The sequence below is a fragment of the Necator americanus genome, chromosome III (genome assembly GCF_031761385.1).
Source record: "Necator americanus strain Aroian chromosome III, whole genome shotgun sequence".
NCBI lineage: Eukaryota > Metazoa > Nematoda > Chromadorea > Rhabditida > Ancylostomatidae > Necator > Necator americanus.
The window spans coordinates 4,128,107-4,149,245 of NC_087373.1; the positions used below are offsets into that span (position 1 = coordinate 4,128,107).

The 21,139-nt window shown below is 38.5% G+C and overlaps 3 protein-coding genes across 8 annotated transcripts in view; 1 reads left to right on the forward strand and 2 right to left on the reverse strand.

Moving 5' to 3' along the window:
• RB195_008563 (uncharacterized protein) overlaps window positions 1-258 on the forward strand; it is a gene marked incomplete at both ends in the record, with an annotated part of 1,745 nt that extends 1,487 nt beyond the window's left edge. The window contains 2 exons of the mRNA XM_064195121.1: window positions 1-13; window positions 181-258. The exon at window positions 1-13 is cut by the window's left edge and continues 71 nt beyond it. Coding sequence (XP_064046266.1) covers window positions 1-13; window positions 181-258 — 91 coding nt within the window. The remainder of the gene's footprint in view (window positions 14-180) is intronic.
• A 704-nt stretch (window positions 259-962) lies between these two features.
• Window positions 963-13,361, reverse strand: RB195_008564 (uncharacterized protein; the record flags this gene model as incomplete). Of its 5 annotated transcripts, XM_064195124.1 has the most annotated exons (25): window positions 963-1,007; window positions 1,071-1,238; window positions 1,294-1,422; window positions 2,138-2,308; window positions 2,365-2,526; window positions 2,582-2,725; window positions 2,859-3,041; window positions 3,127-3,213; window positions 3,292-3,433; window positions 4,978-5,080; window positions 5,138-5,215; window positions 5,344-5,394; window positions 5,497-5,590; window positions 6,375-6,496; window positions 6,780-6,832; window positions 9,039-9,202; window positions 9,862-10,011; window positions 10,074-10,163; window positions 10,274-10,343; window positions 11,108-11,198; window positions 11,254-11,351; window positions 11,510-11,631; window positions 11,959-12,048; window positions 12,653-12,817; window positions 13,236-13,361. In XM_064195124.1, 25 exons carry the CDS (start codon window positions 13,359-13,361, stop codon window positions 963-965), a joined length of 2,898 nt encoding a protein of 965 aa, XP_064046268.1. The 5 variants fall into 5 exon arrangements, with proteins under 5 accessions (XP_064046268.1, XP_064046267.1, XP_013295015.2 ...); XM_064195125.1 differs by lacking the exon at window positions 6,375-6,496 and having other exon boundaries at window positions 9,088-9,202; XM_013439561.2 differs by lacking the exon at window positions 5,344-5,394.
• Window positions 13,362-15,524: 2,163 nt separating this feature from the next.
• RB195_008565 (uncharacterized protein) lies at window positions 15,525-20,902 on the reverse strand (the record flags this gene model as incomplete). Of its 2 annotated transcripts, XM_064195127.1 has the most annotated exons (13): window positions 15,525-15,662; window positions 16,272-16,343; window positions 16,420-16,547; window positions 16,678-16,759; window positions 16,837-16,974; window positions 17,193-17,348; window positions 17,825-17,887; window positions 17,944-18,066; window positions 18,162-18,329; window positions 18,587-18,690; window positions 19,402-19,577; window positions 20,259-20,419; window positions 20,771-20,902. In XM_064195127.1, 13 exons carry the CDS (start codon window positions 20,900-20,902, stop codon window positions 15,525-15,527), a joined length of 1,641 nt encoding a protein of 546 aa, XP_064046271.1. The 2 variants fall into 2 exon arrangements, with proteins under 2 accessions (XP_064046271.1, XP_064046272.1); XM_064195126.1 differs by lacking the exons at window positions 20,259-20,419; window positions 20,771-20,902 and having other exon boundaries at window positions 19,402-19,528.
• Between the last annotated feature and the right edge of the window lie 237 nt (window positions 20,903-21,139).

Consider the following 21,139-nt stretch of genomic DNA (forward strand, 5'->3'; position numbering starts at 1 on the left):
CATCCGAATCCAGGTAAGAACACAAGATATTTCTCTTTCTCTCTGCATCACTGCCGTTTGCAGTGTTTCTGTTTATTTCTTTATTTATTACGCTCAATAGCTTGCGAAAGAACACTAGTAACTTAGAAAAGTGAAATATAGAAAGAACAGAAATTATATTTGAACTGTTTTTTTTTAAAGAAAAATGATTGTTGTCGAATCAACCAAGCCCTAAATTGCTGTACACTCCGATGGTACTGGAATGAAATACAGTTATAGCCGTCGTCGTCATTCTTAATGATTTTGCTTCGGATAGTAACAAATTTTCAAATCCTTTCCCCTCTACAGTATTCTATTCTAAGTTGTTGTAATTCCATTTTCAACAAGCTCTGTTCGTTTTTATTTCTCTGCTTACTCCTGGATCTCTGCACTATTTCCATTACGGATATTGGTGATCTCTGAGCATGTACACTAATCTTCACCTGTGTTTTTAGTTAATGATAAAAAAATGTGTAAAGATTCAAATTGTTTAAACATAATTTTGCTAGCTATTAAATTACAGCAGAACTGATAGGCATAGTCGGATCAGAACGACCTGAGACCTAGTGCAATTGCGTAAGCGTCTGCGCTCAAAATGGCGCGTGAACCTTACGGTTACGGTAGAGGCGGCACCCTAGCCGCCTGCAATAGGACTGCAGAGATGTGTTTATGTCCCACCTTCATCCGTTAGCTCCACTGCACCATTTCAAGCGCAACCGATTACGCAATTGCCGTGGGCTTTACATGGTTTTGACCCCACCGTATCCGTCACAATTGACCCTTTTATTTGAGAAGTATTACTATACACAGCACATAAACAAAAACACTTTATGCTTGAATAAAACGAGTCCTAGAAAGTCAAACTTTATGAGAGTTAAGTCAAGCAAGTAGAATTAATTATGAAACCATAACTCGCTTTTCTTCAAACATTCACCCTCAACATTTCATATAAGTGACGGCAGTACAAATCGCATCCTATTGAAGAAAGTCTGCAAAGAAAAGAAAACAATTTTGGGACCGCAGAAATTCCAACAAAAAAAAAGACATCTTACCGCATAAAGTCGTGTCGCTTGACTAATACTGCTCGTGTCAGTCATTTCACGAATAGAGTGCATAGCTAGTTGAGGGCAACCGACATCAACTGTTTGTAATCCAAGCCTACACGCTAGTATAGGACCAACAGTTGATCCACATGGAGAATCATTACGTACTACCATTTTCTAGATGAAATGCTTTTAATGACAACCAATACAATAAATATCTTTGTAAACTCACTTGTAACGGGACATTCGCCTCTGCGGCGATCTGTTTGAGCACTGAATGAGTGACACACGTGGTGGCGTAGCGTTGATTAACGTTCACTTTCACCACAACACCACCATGAAATGTGGGACGATGATTATCCTGCAAAGCTAACCTGAGTCCATTTGAGTTCGAATAATTCTGGCTTCGTCAGCAAAAGTGATCATTTAAGAACAAAAACCGCCGATTAATCAAGTGATCCCTATGGTACATCCACAAAGTCATTTTAAGAGTGCTATAACGAGCGAATGTCACTTATCAGAATGTTAGCAATACCCGAAATTACCATCCCTGCAGGAAGAGGAACAACGAGAAGAGTTGGGAAACCAGTCTTTGATCAGGCTACGTACGGTACCACCACAAAATCCACTGCGATTTCTTTACAGAAGTGCAAAAAACCTCCATCCTCAAATATACCTTCTTTAAAATACGGTACTTATTCATTGACAAAATGTAAACGGATGATCTCTCCTACCACCGAGATGCAACAATAAAAGTCAAGGCATTATTAAACAGTCATTCCTATGCTGACTTCGGAGCAAACAAGCAACAAGGAAAGGATTCTGCAATGAAAAAGAACAAAAGGTTCAAAAATAATGCACAAAATATCAAATGTTCGAACAAATGAGAAAAATTCTATTATGGTCAGAACGAAATACTAATTCAAAACGTTTTGTAAAAGTGTGCCTATGAGATTTTTTACAAAACATAGACAGAATATTAGGATATTTCAAGACAAGAGAAAGTCCGAACTACTAATTCAAAGTATTTTTTTAAAGTAAGAGTAGAAAACTAAATGTAAGTAAGGGACACCCACTTCGTGTTTGCTGGCATAGTTCGGGTGGGATGCATGAGCTTGATCAGCGGAGATCAGCATACTTCGAGCAATTGCTTCTTCGAACGCTAGCGGTTCTCCCCCAGCACTCAGACGTCTCAATACGTATTCTGTGAACGATGACTGGGCTCCCATGGCTGTTTGAGATCCTACCTATAACAGTTTTCCGTTGTACTATTGTTATGGATATTACGGTAAGGATCACCTACCTCTTCGTTGTCAAAACATGCCGCTATACGAATATTCACATCGTCAGCCAAGAGTCGTTCATCAGCAAGCGATGCGATCAATCCTTGAATAGCCGTGAAGGTGCCGACGAGATTGTCAAGGCGTGCGCCAGTGATGAACTCGTCATGAATGCCACCGAGTCTCTGCAATGAAGATCAAATCATTGATTTGGTCAGAGATCAATCGAATTCTTTCTACCGCTGGGTTAGCATCATAGAGATAGAGATCCATATCGACCACTTGATCTGGAGTAGTGTTGGCAGCCAGTGCGATCTGTTCCAGAAAGTTCCAATGATGTTCATTAACTATATCTCTGGGATCTGTAGGCGCGTCAGCTTGATTCTGAATATTATTCCTTTTTACGTATAAAGTTTTTTTTTTGTTTGTATTACTTTCTTTCTCATATTTGCAAAGTGAATTCAGAATCATCTCAATTTCGTAAATGAGAATTCCGCAAGAATCGTTGCCAATTTACCGTAGCCGGGTCCTTCTTCGTCGAGTTGATCCCCGCAGCAGCAAAGGACTCCAAAATTGGTCTGAGTTCGGTCTCAGTGTTGCACGTGAACGTTTCACGATCCTTTGTCAAGTGTATAGCCAAATTTGGAATGTAGAGTATAGGATGATCTATGTTAATAAGACGTCTTGCTAGTGTGTTACCCTGAAGACACCAACCATAAGTCTTTTTCAGTGTTTTCATCTATCTCATAAATGAAAACACTAAAAAACTTTCATAATAAACGTACCGCTCTCACTACAACCTCTCCTGCTACACATAGATCACGATCGAACCAAGTACGCCAAATACCACCACCATATGTGGATACACCCACCTAACAGGAAAATCGATAAATCAGAAGTTGAAGCGGTTTGGGAGCGAGTAAGACAACAACAAAACCTGATAAACGAACCTGATTAAATTTCTCCGATTGTATTTTCGACACCGGTTTCACTCGAAGGCATGGACTGTCAGTATGGCCGACAACAATAGAGAAACCGTTTCCAGGTTGATATGCGCCACCAATGGCGAAAGCAATTATGGTGCTGCGGTTTCTTAAAGGAATGGAGGAATTGTTGGTTGTTAGATAGAGAAAAAAAAAACAGTAGAACACAGGAAATAGTAGAAAAGAAAAAAGAAAGTGGAAAAGAAAAAATAAGTGCACAAATGATCATTCTATAACACGTATGATCTCTATGTGATGATACAATCAAGCGGAAGGTTAACCAGCACCTAATCAAGACCGAATCGCTCTCATACTGCGTCAAAATAGTTTTCTGACGCACACAAAGTGTTTTCTTCTTTTTTGCTTTCTTTTGTGGTGCACCATTGGTCTATGTGACTAGATAAATAAATGAATAAATAAAATAATTGAACAAGAAAGTGATTAGAAACGGCAAGATAAACAGCGCATATACAGCTTAGCTATTATTGAATCTACACTTGATTACTTACTCTGAATCAAAGGGACTATTAACAGATTAGCAGAAATAGCTGGTACACAAATCGAGCGCATCCTAACCAACTAAAGCTCATCACATCCGAGCCAACTAAACCCCAGGATAAAGTGATTCAAGGTTTGGGATACAATCTTTCTTAGAGACTTTTCTTTAGTAGTGGTAGTATTCCAAAAAATTTCGTCGAGTTCATTATCCGGCAAAACTATCCTTTCATCATATTTTTGGTTCTGTCGAAAATCATCAGGTGCCCAACAGTCATCACATATAGTCGGGTCGAAACGAGATGAATCACGAGTGTAGTTGCAATTCTTGTCTTTTCGGGTTCAGTAGAGTGGTACTAAGTTTTAGAGAGTAGGAAGTCCAATTTAAAGGTATAGGTATTGAAGTAAAAATCATGTTCTAAAAGGATTGATCTGTGCCCATCACCTCAGTATTTTATAAAGTCTTTGCCCATGTTTGACTTAAGAATGTCACATTTTTGCAGCATCTTTGCATTTGTTGAATTTTTTTCTCTGTTCTTCTCTACGTCGCTAGCCTAGCTGGAATTCTGCCTCATTATTTTCTCTTTCAAATTCGTCCCTACAATTAGTCGTTATTTTCTCCTAGTGGTGGTTATCCGTTCAAGGATAGCAAGGTTAGTGTCCACTTGAGGTTCCCCCCCCCCTCCCAGGTTCGCCCAGGGTCCCTGACGGACTCCTCCGTTCTGCGTTAAGTTGGTCACCCAAACCCTGCTATCTGTTTATCTATCAGCGTTCTGGGTTTGGTAAAAAGTAGCAGGAGAATGACCTGCCGACCCATCACACCTTACGCTGTGAAGGGCCAGCCTTGCTATAGTCGGGTCAAAACGACATGAATCAAATATGGTTACGGTGCATTTGCGTACGCGCATGAAGCGGCAGTTGCGACCGAGGTAGGGCCGTCACAAACTGCAGCGATGGGTGGTCCAGCAAGGGTTTTTCCACGCTCTACCGAAGCTCCTCGATAGAAGCTACGTACGGCATTGCTTACGGGCTTCATGTCATTTTGACTCTACTATATCTATTGTACTCTATACTACTGACCACTAACTACCCCACCTAAAAGCTGGTTGTTATCCTCGATGGTAAGATTAACAAGTGATTAAGTGATTAAGAACACACTTTGTTACAAAGTATTTTCCGCCTGGTCGAATATTCCACTGATCAGCCTCTGGAATCTCTTCAAAACCGCTTTGAAGCAGACGTTCTCGGCATTCTTGGACAGCTAAAAAAATAAACCAGTGAATTATCCTTAATCAATTTGTTAATTCAAAGAAAATACCATGAAATGGAGTGACAGCCTTGTTTAGAAACGAAAGGAACTCTTCAGCCTCCTTGCGCATCTCGGGAACGGCGGGATCTAGACGTGAAAAATTGATTTCGAAGTAGCAATAGGTTTGAGATGGAAAAAGGAAGAAAAATAAAGAAAAATGGATAATAACAAGAGGAAAACATGTCAATTCTATGAATAATTCCACAAAGACATACTCATCGGTGGAGGACCCCTTTTAAGATACAATCCATCGGTTGCTAGTTCGTCTAAAACTTTGTTCTTGACGCATAAACGTCCAAATTAAGAAAATTTCAGGAAATAAGGACTTAAAAAAGCACAAAAGAAACAACGTTTCCAAATAGGCTTACATGACATTTTCTTCGGTTTTTGTGGTTCAGAACAGAAATTATGGATAGGGGAGGAGTAAGGTGGTGGAGCAATGAGAAGTGACGATGCCAAACACTGAAAAAGTATATACACTGAAAAAGTAAAAGTACATATCTGGCGTGGGATACAATTGCTATTCAATCAGAAAACACGAAAAATAGACTACATAGATCCTAATTTATTAGTGTCAACTATCTAAGAACCTTTTCTGCAACTGCAGAATTCAATACTAAGAGTATTTTCAAGAAAATAGCGCATAGAAAGTTGGACGGAGACATGTCCGGACATTTTTATGGACATCAAATTTGAAGAAGCGTTAATCGACGATCCAAAGAGCTAATTTCAGAATTTTCTCCCGAACGCGAATGCGAAAAAGAGCATAGCTTCCGGAAAATCGGCAAGTTGAAGTACAATTGGAAGTAGACTTCAACAAATAAAAAAATATTTGGAAAACTCGTTCTTATAAATTCTTTTACTTAGAGTTTAGACCCAAGAACAGTCGTGAAATTTTCCGACTATTTTCTTATCGCCTCTCAGTAGAAATTAATTTGCGAAGGGACCGCGGCACTTCATGAAGTGAGTTCAAATAACGATATTCAGCGTTTCCGTTTGATATTGTTCCTTGAATCATCTTATTTTTGCTTTGTGATGTGGAAAATCACATAGCAAGAAATTCGACGGTCAGAACTCATCTTCTTCTAATTTTTGCGAAAAATGTAATCACAATGTCTGCAAATGCAGACAAACCATTTAACACGAAACACCATACACCTTTCTAGTCTTTTTAGTCGCAGGTTACAGTAACCTTACACCGAAAAAAAAATCACAGTGGCCTAGAACAGTGCAAGAAGCCTCTAACCTGTTTTGAATTCTCGCTGGGAACAGAATCTTGCTTTGTTTTCTTACGTGATCTGGCCGCTAGCTTGCGGATAATACGGAGAAATCGACGCAATGGGACACACGTGACGGGCTTGTCGTCTTCTGTGCGCATTTTTTGTAGACTAACATGGTTCGATGCGAGAGAACTAGGTTATAAAGGCATAAAGTGGTGGCCGCCCGCAGTCTTGGCGTCCTATCCTTTGTTTCCTTTGATTTTTAATGTGGTCGTTATCTTTCCCTATCGGCGCCCGAACGGAAAGAGCAACTGGGAGCACGTCAGACCAAAAAGCAGTGAGTTATAACAACAGATAAGACATCTCGTCATGAGAAGGTCGCCAGGAGTGTGGCAGCCGATTTTAATCGAAAACAATTAACGACAACTAACCAGTCGTCGAGTGAGAGAGTTGACGACCTGCCGAGCAGCCAGCGTACGAGAGACTGAAATGACCGAGCGATTCACGGGAACTTGATTAGAATTATAGATAACTGTCTAAAGAGCCTATCAACAGATATAACCACCATACAGATATAAACATATATCCTGAGGAAAAAGTAAATGAAACCGTACAACGGTTTGTCTGCAACAATGCGTGAGTCTCGGTCAATTGGCCGCATCGCGGCTTCATTATATCAGAAACTGTGGATATAGACGTTACGAAGCATTAACACCATATTTCACGTATTTAACACCGTATTTTACTAAAATTAGCAAAAACGCTTCTTTCAGTAATAGCATTTCACTACTTTGTTCCATTAATATCAATGTCATTCTCAAAATCTCGGAGTAAAAACTAATCAGTTTTTCTGCTACCAGCGCTGTTGTTGATGAAATTCCTCACAAAAAAGAAGAGCGATTACATAGATTGAACATTCATCCACACAATGACAGTTTTTTTTACAGGGATACAAAGCTAAAAAATCATAGAGTTAAATAAAGCTTGCAAAATAAGCTAAAGTAGGCTCGAAGCTAACGAATTTGAGGTGTAATTGCGCTCGTGATGGGACCCTCACTAGTTCCGATCGCACTTGTGAGATCTTCAACGATCCCATCTCGCAACCATTGTACATCCACAAGTAATTTTGATCAGAAATCACGTCATGACGTGAAAAGTGTGGAAAAACGATGAACATAACGTCCACTAATGTCATTGAGTGTTATTATTTATTCAAATGAATGACCTCACTAAATAAGGAATGGTTCCACCAGCAATGATACAAATATACATTACACAAATTGTAGAAATGTTAAGCTTTATTGAATCGAACATTTAGCCACCGAAACTACAAACACCATCAACGTAAAAACAACTGTTAATAAACAGCCCGAACTTGCTACATTAGCATACGATAGTAACACCATTACGATACAATCAATATACATTCTATCCACGGCACTTTATTACCAAACTTGAAAGGATTTCTCATAAAAGAAATGAGTTTTTAGTAAGTGATTAGATCCTCATAGGAAGGATAGGAGAACAAATCCTCATAGGAATAGAAATCTCAGAGGATTAAGTCATTCAAGTCCGCAAATTTCTTCATCGAATGGTTTTCCGCAGTGTATACGGAAGAGCATATGGATTCGCAGCACTCTCATTACCTCCACGCAATTTTGCGGACTGTGAATAAGAAAAGAATTTAAGAAAAAATGAACGAGTTTTTTAAACAGTGAAATGACTGAAGAATTACAGAAGTTAAAATCCAAAAATTATCTCAGAATAGGTTTAAGCCGGTGTTCAACGCAGCGCCACACATATTTTGAGGTAAGAAAAGACTAGTAGGTCAAGTTACGGTAATGTTCACTGTAGGTAGACCAATGCAAAGATCATTATGAGTAATGACTAGTTACGCTATTAACACTAATGCTAATGACTAGTTGTATTGCATTAGTAACTGAAATCGATGGCACACAACGTACAGCCGCCGCCGAACGTATCTTGTCGGCCTGACGCACTACGTCCACCTTGAGGACCTGTCCCTCGATTGATGGCACCGGTAAGCTCCTCAGAGCTTTTTTCTTTGCTTTTATGGGTTTTCTCATCTTTTTTTCGAATAATAGTACAAAATTAAGATTTTAGTTGTAACAATAGCCTTTTTCAGCATCATCACGTTATGCCCAGAGAGGGGTGGGAAAGGTATCCCCAGAGACGTAACGTGTCAGCGCATCAGGGCGACATAATAAGTTCGGCGGCGACTGTATTTATAGGTGCTAAATTGTGGGCAGATAGTAACATACAACAGCTGACCAGTCCGTAATCCGTAATTGCGAACTTCGCACGGCTCTTACGTCTAATAAAACAATTTTTTTCAAACTCACAAACAAAAATTACACTCTTAAGATATCACTATATGTACATACCTATTTAGGCAAATACACGGGAACAAATGTGCACTGAAACTGGCGGTTAAACTCTCATCAGAACTGCAAACGATAGCTTATAACAAAAAATAAGCACTACAATTTTAAAACAGCGCAAATATGTTCAAATCCTGCTATACCTAGCATTCAGTTTTAATAGCTGAGAAACTACAGAATCACGGATTTTGAGCAAATAGAACTCTCAATTGTCATCTATGACGACATCAACGACCAATCACTAATTATGATGTGGGTTGTTCGACCACTTTGAATGATTTCGACAACCCCATCAAACAGTTACTGTAGTGGCTGAAGTATCCGAGTCGATATGAACCTTCTGGCAAAGGTCCAAATTCACAGACGATATATCGTTGATCTTGAACCGTTTGATCGTAGCACGTAGCGATCCAAACCCACCTGAACGGTGACGTGCAGTCATCGATCGATGCCTGAAAGTGGTCAATAGCCGAGTCAAGTATCTGAAAACAATCGTAACTCTATATTTTTCCTAGTTTTAATTGCAATTTCTATCATAAATCTAGAAAAAATCATTTTAGACTTCTTGATAAGTTCTCCATTGGAATCTCGAGAACTATACATGTTTATGACCCAGCAGAGGAAAATCCCTACTAGCGTTGCAGGCCAGAGGCAACTAAACTAATAAACTTGTGAAACAAAATATAGCATCCTTATTTATCTCTCTTTATAGAAAAATTTTGCAGCAAATAACTTTTATTTGAAATTTTAGAAACGTGCAGCAAGAAACACACCGAATTTGCTTGTCTTCATCTTTTTTTTATTTGCAATTATAGCTATGGTTTGGAAAATATTAGCGATTGAAACAAACAATTTGAGCATGAAATCAAGTTCAAAAGAGCTGGAGTGAGAACCGCAAAGGTAAAGACTGTTGTGAAAAAAGTTGTGCGAAGCTAGCAGAGGCAATTGATTGCTTTCATGATCAAGAACTTGGCCTGCTCTACCGTCTACGCAGTTACCGAGCTACTGTTGCATTTCTAGATGATTTCTTTCAGCATTTCTGCTTTCCATACCCCTTCAACAAGCTAATTCCATTTTTGCCGAAAAAATATAGCATTGTAGAATCGCATACCGGATACACTCCAACCCAATCCAAATAACTTCCACGACGTGTCCAGTATCCATTTAATAATTGGAACCGTCCCACCAACGGTACTGTAGAGTACCATGTCGGCAGATGTTCGAATAAAACATCCCAATTAATTCTTGGCATAGGGGGTACCTAAAAATTGCGAAAAATACGCTGCGAATATTTGTTTGAAAGGCGATTTCGCGTACTCTCACCTTCACGGTGAACACCGCTTGCACCGGTATATGATCACTGACCAATACTTGATCGTTAGATTTGTAACTCAGAGGAGTGATGCCGTCACCCTGGAACACCAAATCCGGAATAACTGTTACTGCATGAAATGTGGCTAGAGTTAAGTCAATGTGTTTCTGAGAAAGAATCAGAGAAGGAAAGAAGGAAGAGAGTAACATACCTTGAACAAAATACGGTCACACCACGATGGTGTGCGTTTCAGATCGTAATCGGTGCTGCCAATGTAGAACCTGAACAATTTCCATTAAGGCTTCACTTAAAAGACGTCGCGGTCTGGTCACGCCTTTACAAATGTACCATTTCGACCTCAGTGCGGAAACTTCGTGATGTAGTCGGGTCAAAATGACTTGAAGCTCGGTGCAGTTACGTAAGCGGCTGCGCTCTAAGTGGAGCGTTGGAGCGTAGCGGTTAGGGTGGAGAGTGGGATCCCTGCTTTCACAATTCACAGCTGTAGTTCGCGACTATCTCGTGTATGTGTAACTACGGCTAACATAAGATCCAAAAGAACGTTCGAAAATAATTTACAAACTTTGTCAACTTCCCAGAACCTCTTACTTTTACTTTCAAGTCTTTCAACATCATTCCCGAGAAGTCCACAATTTTCCCCGTAGACGAAACCCTCAAAGCTAAATTGCTTATTAAATACAGTACTGTGGAAGATTTTGATCCCTAGTGATGATTTCAAACTGCTCGCAGACGATTGCAAGTATACTGTAATGGTTCCGAGAATGGATAGCATCGGTTTAACACACGGAATTAAACGATTGTCTCATAGACGCACAGAGTAGATCCGTCCTAGGTGCACAAGAGAGGGATTTCGCCAAGTTTCGACTGGGCTTGCTACTTTTTCATATCTCTAAGTCCACAATTGATTTTGAGGCGAACACAAGTTAATTTAGTACAAGCAAGAAAACTGAAAAAAAACCTTTTGTACTACTGCCGAAAAATGGAAACCAAAACCTTTGTGTAGGACAAAAACGATGGAAAATAGTACCTGTAAGTAGGCGAGAATGTGATCGGTGCCTCAGTGAACCCAACAAATGCTTCCTTATCACGCATCGCTCTTTTCAACTGATCATGTGAATCTTAAATATTCGTTATTCAATAAATAAATAAATAAATGTGCCAAAAACTTCCTACCTAGAAGGGTACACCCTTTCTTAGACTTGATCACTCCTGCAGTCTCTTCTGCATCCTTTTCAACGCGGAAATTCAGGTCTCCAAGCCAGAAAATCGCTCTGTAATCAATAAACTATCACAACGTCGTTATTTTTCATCTCTTGAAATAGGAATTGCTGATTTTGAAATTCCCTTTCGGAAAGTGCAAAGAGCAAAGAAGAAGGCGACCGCATCTCATTTGTGGAATAACAAGGATTGCGAGACATGCATGACATACTTGACTTCCTCGTCGTCAGGAAAGCAGCAGACTTGATTTGAGTGAAACTGAGCGATCCGTTTGTCATATGAAACCACATCATGAATAAAATGGCTGTCAACGAAAACCATAGAAGTTCGATTCTAGAAAACGAAAATGGTTTTGGATTGATGCTAGCATTGGCAAATACATGTTCGTTCTGAAATTTCCCTCGTCTCGTAAAACACAAAAAAAAAAGAACAAAGGATAGGTTTGTTACCAAGGAAACCAGATTCTATAGCTAACTATTCCCTTTACAACATCACGTATATCCATAAAACAGTTATTAATCATTGGATTTTTTTCCTGCAGTGAATCATTATCGACTAGTTGCAGAAAAAAGGGCCATGCCATGCACATCCAACATTGTGCTGGTCGCAAACTGCTGTTTTTTTCTCATTTTTCTAAAGATAGCTCTCCTGGAAACATACTTGCAATGAAATTTTCACTCCTATAGAGCCTTTGTGTCCAGTCAAGCCACCCATCGTGTTGCGGCTAAACCGGTATTGTATCTGCCTTATCTGTAAATATTTCTTTGATAAAAGAACGGTAAAATAATTATAATAATGACACAATTGAACCGTTTCCATTACAGATATAAGCGCCGTTTTATAAGGACAAATAGAAAGTTTTCTAGTCGAAAAACAGTATTTGTAACTTTCTTTGGATGAACATTGTACTGCTCAGCATTTTCGTTAAGAAATTGAATAACCCAAAAGGATTTAAGCAGAAATAGCATCATGGAAAATTTTTCAAAGATAAAATTTCTCTTAATCGTCTTTCAGTCCGCTTGGGATTACAACTCATAAAATTTGACGTAAACCACGAAAAACAATTATGTGCAAAAAAAAGTCCCATTCCATTCTATACGGCGAAAAAAGCATTTACGTTCCACATTCATAGCACCGATAAAAAAAGCACTAACTGGAACGCACACCAGTGTGTTGACAGTGTATTTTGTTCAGGATGTGCCGATAAGACCATAGTTAAGTTTCCAACTGGATGGGATTTCTTTAGCAAATATTATTTACCTCCCTTTTTCAAAACGGAAGTTCACAAAAAAAAAATAAAAAAAAAAACGGAACCGAATCCTAGTTAAAACATTGATTTCAATTTAATGCTTACTGATGGAATCAACGTCCGTTTAACAAATATGGTCACTTGATTCGTCATCTGATACGTTTTTGCGAGTAATACTAATCCTTCACTCTTCGTATTCATCCATTCGAACATTTGACGTTGCCATGTGATCACAGTGCCGCCCACTACCGTCTCTCCGTGAGCAACTTCCTGAAAACAACAATTGAATCACCTATATCATCTCAAATTCTTATTAACACGCCAGAAGATTGTTTGCTTATGGAAAAATTTTGCAGTCGGACAGCTCCAAGACGAATGAGAAAATCTTAGGGTCAGCAAAAGTTGCGATCCAGTTCAAAAGTTCAGGTATGATCGCTGAAAAACTGCTGTATAGAACCAAGAATGACAATTTGTTTGCCCTTCATCATCCAGCATCACATTCATTTTACACCTGAATACAACTATAACCACAAAGAAAAAGAAATTGAAAAAATAGTCTACACCTTATCAGCCTATTCTCGATAGTGCGATCAAAATAGAGTCATTTTCAAGATAAATACAGATTTTTCAAGGTTTCGTAGAAGAAAACAAATAAGGGCGCACCAAAATCATCCTAACAAAAACCAACCTGCATTCCAATCACCAAAAGGCTTGGATTAGCTGCAATTGCGGGCTGCAATAACTTCTCAATATCGTCTTCATCAGCTCGTTGCATGTTCACATTGTAGGTGATTATCACAACCCGCCAATCCATCTGTAGATCGTAGGTCGTAAATCAATAGACTCCCGAAATTTCTGGTCACGTATTTCACGGCGAATGTGTTCAGAAATGCATATTTTCTCTGTTTATTTTGGAAACAGACTGCAACACATCGGAAATGTCATCTACTTTCCATAATACGGTGCTTAGAATAGTCTCTCACTTCTCCTTTCTCCTTGTTTCTTCTTTTTTTTTTCAAATGAAGCCCTTCACACCTCTGTATACAGGAAACTTGGTCGTGATCCTCACAGTCCTTAGGGTCTCACCGGCTACCAGACGAGTTTAAGATGGAACATTCTGACTCCATCCAGTTCTCTAATCATTGACTTTTTCCTGTCATAGCTAGATTCCACATTTGCAAGCTCTCAGGAACTTTTACAAGTTTAGGGCAGACGTTTGTGAACGCCACTTTTCAGCCTTTACAGTTTTATTCGTGTATTTCTATCTAGTCAATTAACCCTTAACATTCTTTTCTCAGGAGAACTTTTATTAACTATTCTCAACAGCTCGTACACTCACTTATATTGTGGAGATTTCGGTGACATCATTGCACCTTTTTTGGTTCTATAATTGTTAAAAATGTGGTCAATTGTGGATTTGAAAGAACTGAGAGAGAGACTGAAAGAAAGATTTGAAAGAGTTGTTCAAGGTGTAAGAGAAATCCTTCAATGAGAAAGTAACAGCGAAAACCGCTTACGTCTCTGTTATTTGATTTTATTTCTAAAATTGAAAAGATATTTCTCACGTTAAATCCGAAGTGAATGTACCACTTAAGAAGAAGTTAATGACATACACTTGGAAATGTTTATAAAAAAGCTTTTTTCTTTCCGTGACCAATCGAACACATTTACAATGAGATATACACAGTAATCTTCGTATATAAGCGACCATGTGACATAAAACACATCATTATGGAAATCAATTCATCCTGAAAAACATTTCATTTGAACGCATACAAGAAGCCGAACAAATCGATATGAAGAACTAATACAAGCAGTACTATCTATATACAAATAAAAATACGCGCATTTCTCCTCTTGTAAGTCAAATTCCATTTCTAATAAAGAAGAATAAAAGGAAACGCGAAATATGGAATATACAAATAATAAGGCGGGCGCATTGACGTAACACTTCTGAAAACAGCTAGAGCAAGCGAACAACATTTCAGTCATAACGAATTCACAGTCTTTCATGTGTTCATTACTACTGTTACTACTACCTAGAAAATGTTACCACGCATAAGAATAGTTTTACGACAAAGGCTTCACACAACTGCTTACAATTTACATATGACAACTTTGAAGAAGGCGCAAGCGAAATTTGAAGAGAATTCGGTGCCGTCGAGGGTTTACGAAGGACTATTTAGTGGATTTGTGTGAAAAAGCTTGGTGCTCTAGAACAAATTTCTTTCTCGCATTCTGAGCACAAAATTAGAGGAATGGAGTAATTTTAGCCTAAACTTAGGTCAAATCCTGGTTAACAGTATTTCCACAGTTTGGAAAAGAAATTTTGATCCAAAAAAATCTTAAAACCGCTAAAGTAGAGTCGAAAGGACAAGAATGACAAATTCTGGAGAAGATAGTATTTCTATGGTATGCTTCACAAATCTTCATTTTATTTCAGCCCCTAGGAGCAAGCTGGGGGAGGAGAGGGAGGTGGGGGAGGAGGAGTCCAAAACAAGAACATTCTCACTTTTCACGTCAACTACTACCTAGCCAGTCATCAAACCGACACAGCACTTCTGCATTCTTTCAATTTCAAGCACCCGCAGGTAGGCGCTCCATTAATGTCTAAACCTGGGTATATGCAAACGTTATGAAATGCAGTTAACGCCGAAAACATATACAAACTATCCATTTTCGCAGAGAAACGTGGAAAAAAACGAGACCATAAAAGTTAGTTGTCACATTTCTACTGCAAGAAAACACTAATAATAAGACTTAACTTCTTATAATCAAAAAATACGGAACAAATTAGAATATCACAATGACGTGCATGACGAGTTCTGCTGAATTTCGAACCGAATAGAGCGCGAATCTGCTTAAGAACAAAACTATGAAAAGAGATCTAGAATGATCCCATAAGCATGATTCGCACTCTATCCATTCGTCACCTTATGCCCATAAACTTTGTCCGAACCCGTACGCTTTGATGGTTTCATTGTTTTGTGCTGACACACCGGCGAACTCTCTTCCTAGCAGGACCTTTGCTGGAACTGGTCATTGTATCCTCGTCAACATCACCAGAAGCCGATAGAACTGCTTCCAACAGCTCGTTGGCCAGCTCGTAACGATCCTAAACCATCGACTTTATCTTTTATCTTATTTTATCTCTTAGCGTGAAAGCAAGCGTAAGTCATAAACATAATTTTCAAAGGGATGGGCTGTGTGACATGAAGATTTACAAAAAAATATTTGTCCCTAGACATGAGTTTGTCGAGCTATCACAAAAATTCATCGTACAGCTCATTTCCATTGTGAAACAAGACTTTTAGACCCCCAAAAAATTCCAAATAACATCTCACCCCAATTAATTCTGGGAATATGAACATTCCTAAAAATGTGAACATTAACTTGCAAACATAGCAAATTTTGTCATAAACAGTAATTTCAGGAATGGCTTGAGTAATATATCACGTAGGCGTCTAAAGCGGATTGATGAACGCCAAACACCTTATTCTTCTATTCTTGGACCCGTCACGGAAATTGCAAAACGGTGGAAAGCTCACTGAAAGAAGAGTCGCACGAAAATATACAATATTAAAAATTCATCCAATAAAGAATCCAGCTGCCAACAATGTACTACTTTTGATGTCTTCGAAATATTGATAAACGAGAAATAAAGGATGTAACAACTAAAAAAGAAATATAGCTATGTGGAATCAATATTTTATCTGTATCTCACCTTTTTCATTGCTCGCCATTCAGGTGTACGTATGATGTTCTTGTGATGAACAGTTAAATACCGAATAACAGCCTAAAAAACAACACAAATAAACGAAATACTTTAATGTATTCGTCTCTTCAAAGGGAACAACGCGGCAAAAACTTACCTGTTTCAACAAGACGGCGCTGTATGTGTCAGCAAAAACAGCAATAGATGTAATATTCTTCTGGTTAATAGTATTTGAGATGAGCCGTTCACACTGCTCCTTTAATGGCAACACTTCATACTTGTCTGCTGAAAACTAATCACTTTTAGGATCCTGTAACAAAAGTCATATCCTAGAGGAGAGAACAAAAAAATAAAAAAAAACAAGATTAAAACTGAAAAATTTTGTGATTTCTTTGTAACTTAACAAAGAACTAACCAATCGCAAGAACTTCATCCACCGAGTTCGAGTCAACGGTATCCATAGAGCCAGTATACATGAATTCTACCATAGCTCGGACCTAAAACAAAGTAAAATTCTGAAGTAAACTTCAACATCCTTTGATTTCCGGGGGATGAACCGAGAAGCACAATTTACCGATTCATATTTCGCATCTTGAATGTCAATAACTCCTTCTCTGGCTTCGATCATCGATTCGTTATTGAACATGGAGCGGAACACTGGGGAATGTTGGCCAAGTACACACCGATGAGCCTTTATTTCCTTGTTTCCTACCTATAAGTTGAAACAATAAAAGGAAAAAGAAAATACAGTGATAATTGATCTAGTTTGCAAAGAGTGGATAGAAAATCAGCAAAACGAACAAGTAATCAAGTCTGGGAATCAATTAGAAGGCAAAAAATTGGATAAGTTACGGTAGCCGTAGTAGAGTAGCGGAGAGATGAAGATGCGATGAAGATGTCAACATGTGGGAAAAATCAGTAGGTTCCCACCTTAATCACACAATCCGTGAATAACTCTGACTCCCACATCTCTCTATTGCTTTCTCGTATACTCAGCTCCACCTTTTCATCGACATCCTCCAGTGCGCATTCCTCGTCATCGGCTGGTTCCACAGAAATCTTCGACCCTGGTGTGAAATATTCTACCTGCAACAACAATCACGCCCTTAGTGATCAAACAAAGAGCAGATGGAAAATTCATAGCAAACAAGGAACAACTTAAGAGAACAAGAAACAATTTTGAAACACTTTCAAAGTGTAGCTGTTTTCTGTGGCTCATGTTAATACTTAATACCAAATAATAACAATAATTAATACTTAGTATCAAATACTAGAACTGATGTAGAAAATTTCCTACAGCAAATCAGGGAAATATAGAAAGCATAGTACCGGAAAAAAAACCAATCAAACTAATCTACACTGTAAAAAATCAATTTCTGACATACTAAAGTGTTTTCAGGAACAACAGAACAATCATTCTTACGCATCAATCTATTTATTAAGGTTGTTATGTTTTTTTTTCTTTTCAGAATAATAGAACAAATGCAATTATATCCACTAAATGCATGAGAACGTATATAGACATTCTTCCGGAAATGTGAAAGCAAAAGCTCAAGAATTACCTCACAAATCAACAAAAGTGAACCGTCAGCACGTAAAGCGCCAGTCATTTTATCACGTGATACCTGAATTCGATTGTATTTAATGCATGATTACTATAGAAAGAAAATCCACAAAATACCTGAAATTTCCCACGACCCTGTTGATTAGTAAAATCCTTTGTATCTCGGCATACACTAACCCGTTGAGAACTTACATCTAATGCGTATATTTGGAATTCCGTCATTATTGGCTCTTCACCGCGCTAAGAATGAATGGAATTTGATGAATAAGTTAAGTAACGACAAATGAATGGATAGTTCAATGAGAAAACAAGTGAGGGCACAAAATGGTACTAACCTGCAGACCAACTTGTCGAAGAAAGAACGAAACATTGTTCATATCTTCTTCTCGCTTTCCGTTTGGATAAACATGCAACTCCCAGCAAACCGTTGGTGCTTGTGGTACCCCAAATTGTCTGCTTATAAGATTCTGGCCATTCTTGAACAGTTTCATCAACTTCTCGAACTGAAACGTAGTGAATCATCAGGAAATGCAGGATCCATCAATAAACTGCTTACAAAGATATTCCTTATTTCTAGAAACTCAAAAGATATGTGAAAGTACATATTTCAAATGAAGAGCCGAAAGCGTCGTTTCTTTCTATTGACATTTAACCATTGGACAATGCAACAAGTTCTCCGTCCACAAAAACGTATGAGAAAGCAACTCCTTTGTATCACTTCATTTTTTTTTCTCAAAATCAAATAAAAAAGAACACAAACTTGATCAATTTTCCACTCCAACTTGGTAGACAGTGCTGTAACCTTCGTCGCTTGTTTCGATACCACCTCCAATTTTTTTGGTTGAGAGGCTGTAGCATCGTCAGCTGAAACAGAAAGATGAGTGTTACTGGTAATTTCAAACTTGACTGTTAGTCTTTTTGAACTGAATAAAATTAATGTACACGTAAAACTATCAACTTAAAAGCTTTTGTCGTAGTGTTCAATTTCGGATGAAGAAACATCCTTAAGCGCATGTTACTAACGAAAAAGAGCTTGTAATTCATTCAAATGGCATTCATGCTGTATCCTAAATAGAAGGCCCACATACAAGTTTGCATATTTTCCTTCCTTTATGTAAGAACTCCTTGCTGTATCGCGTATCGGGATTGCGACTGCATCCACTTGTAAATTACTTTAAAAATTTCACCCGCCCTTGGACCTGTGGTCCAATATTTTGCTGAAATATCCGGAGATTCGGTTTGTAATTTTTCGACAATGCGATAAACCGAGCTGTTTAGAAACGATCAAAGCTCTCATTCTTAGTGCCGTAGTGGATATTTAATTAAATGTCAGTCATTTCAAACTATTCGACAGCAATCACTCTTTCTTCTTTTGATAAAACCTTATAATACTTTCTGCGCGTAAAGGCTTAGATTGTCGAGTTTAAAATTCTTAAAAAAAACAGTTGGATCATTTTTATAAGAACTCCACCCTTATCTTCTCTGCCTACTTTCCTTATGAAGTGCAAAAATAGAGTCAAGATCCATTTAAAAAAATCACAAATAAGACTTTCTACGCTAGGAACTACAACTCACATCTGAGTGATGAGGCCCGAAGAGCGGATGGTGGAGGAACACTGACTGCATGCACCGGTTGTGGTGGCGAAGGCGCTATAGGGACTTGTGGAGCGCCAGGTAGGATCGGCAGCCGGGGTAGACTCATGCCCTCACTCAAACTTCGACGGATCGCCTCACGAAATTCAGATCTTGTGCTGGAACGAGGACTACTAATTTATCGGAAGAAAACTGCTTTATTCCACTACTAAAAACTATTCTCCAAAAACAATGATTAAAGCTACAACCAGAAATAGAGAGAAAAAGCTAAAAAAAAAGCTGATGTCAAATAAATAATTTTGCTGAGGGTTAACTCATTCCTAAAGAGTTGCTGCTTTATCTTTAACTCAGATCGATGTGACTGATTGGAAATTCACGATCGCTTCGAAGGAATTCCTCACATCTACCAGTAAATCAAGTAGTTTTCGGTAAGGAAGCAAATTTATGGGCAAGCGGCAATGTATGATTGATGAAGGTTAATGAATGATAAACAGTGATTGACACAAACTCAGTATTGAGTGGAGGATGACCCTCAACGAATGATATCGCGGAAACAATATGGAAAGACGTCTTCAACTTTCTAATTTCTTTTCACTTTTTTCGGCGTTCTGAGAGCAATTGAAGAAAAATGAGTAAGAATGCGCATTTCCTGAAAATTCTGTGGAGGAAACAGTAAGTAAATCATGATTGCCTATCATTAAAAAAAAGTAAGTAAATCATGATTGCCTATCAATAAAAAACGAGGAGTGTGATGACTGTGGAAAGTCGAGAGCAGCATGATTGGTTACGCAAAGACAGTAATCAAAAAGAGAAGAAATATTGACTTTTATAAATTTTACCTGAATCTGACAACGCTGCCACGATCGAGAATTGGAGTTGGCAACGAACTGTCAACTCGCCAACGTACTAGACGGGAATACGAAGTGATTTTGAGCTCGAATAGCGATCGCCTGACGGATCGCTGCTCTGAACAGGCAGACAGCGGCGAACGAGGATCGATCTGCAGAAGACGCGTACGTACAATCAGAAGAAGGGAACGAGAAACAAGCGAGAAAAAAAAAAGCGATATGAAAAACACTCGAGCACTTCACTACGGTAATTGTGGGTGGAACTGTGAAACTGCACAACACAATCATAGTCCATCGAAATGTTCTGTATGAAAGAGAAAAAGGATCATTTTCGGTCAAAATAATGTACTTATTCGAACTAAACTAAATTAACGAGGTACCCAGTAATAATAGGGTAAAACAAATATTCGTGGAGTTTAATTGTGACGTGCTGCATGTATAGATGATTTAGTGCCCCTGGATCAGCTATTCATACAAGTTATACGCCCCCCGAGCCTTCAAACCGCACTCAATTTCACTCTGAGGGAGCAATCACTTTCACTGTTCTGTTGTGTTTGAACCATAGAACGACAGTCCTTGAACTGGTACTGTAGCGTAACAGCAATCCGCGAACGATATACTAGCTTATCTCCCATAGAACACCGTGAAAGTGCGACAGCAATTCGCTCGGTTTTTCCATCGAAAAAAGTAATTGTTTTCATCCGTTTCTCACGATAACAGCAATTCATCTTTAAAAAAAGGTCTTTTACAATTATTTCAAGTTGATAGGAGACCGATATAACTTTTTTCATCGTTTATTCATCATCATCGTTCATGACTAATACTTTTTTCTTAAACAAGTACTCATACTTGAATGAAAAGAGATAAGACAA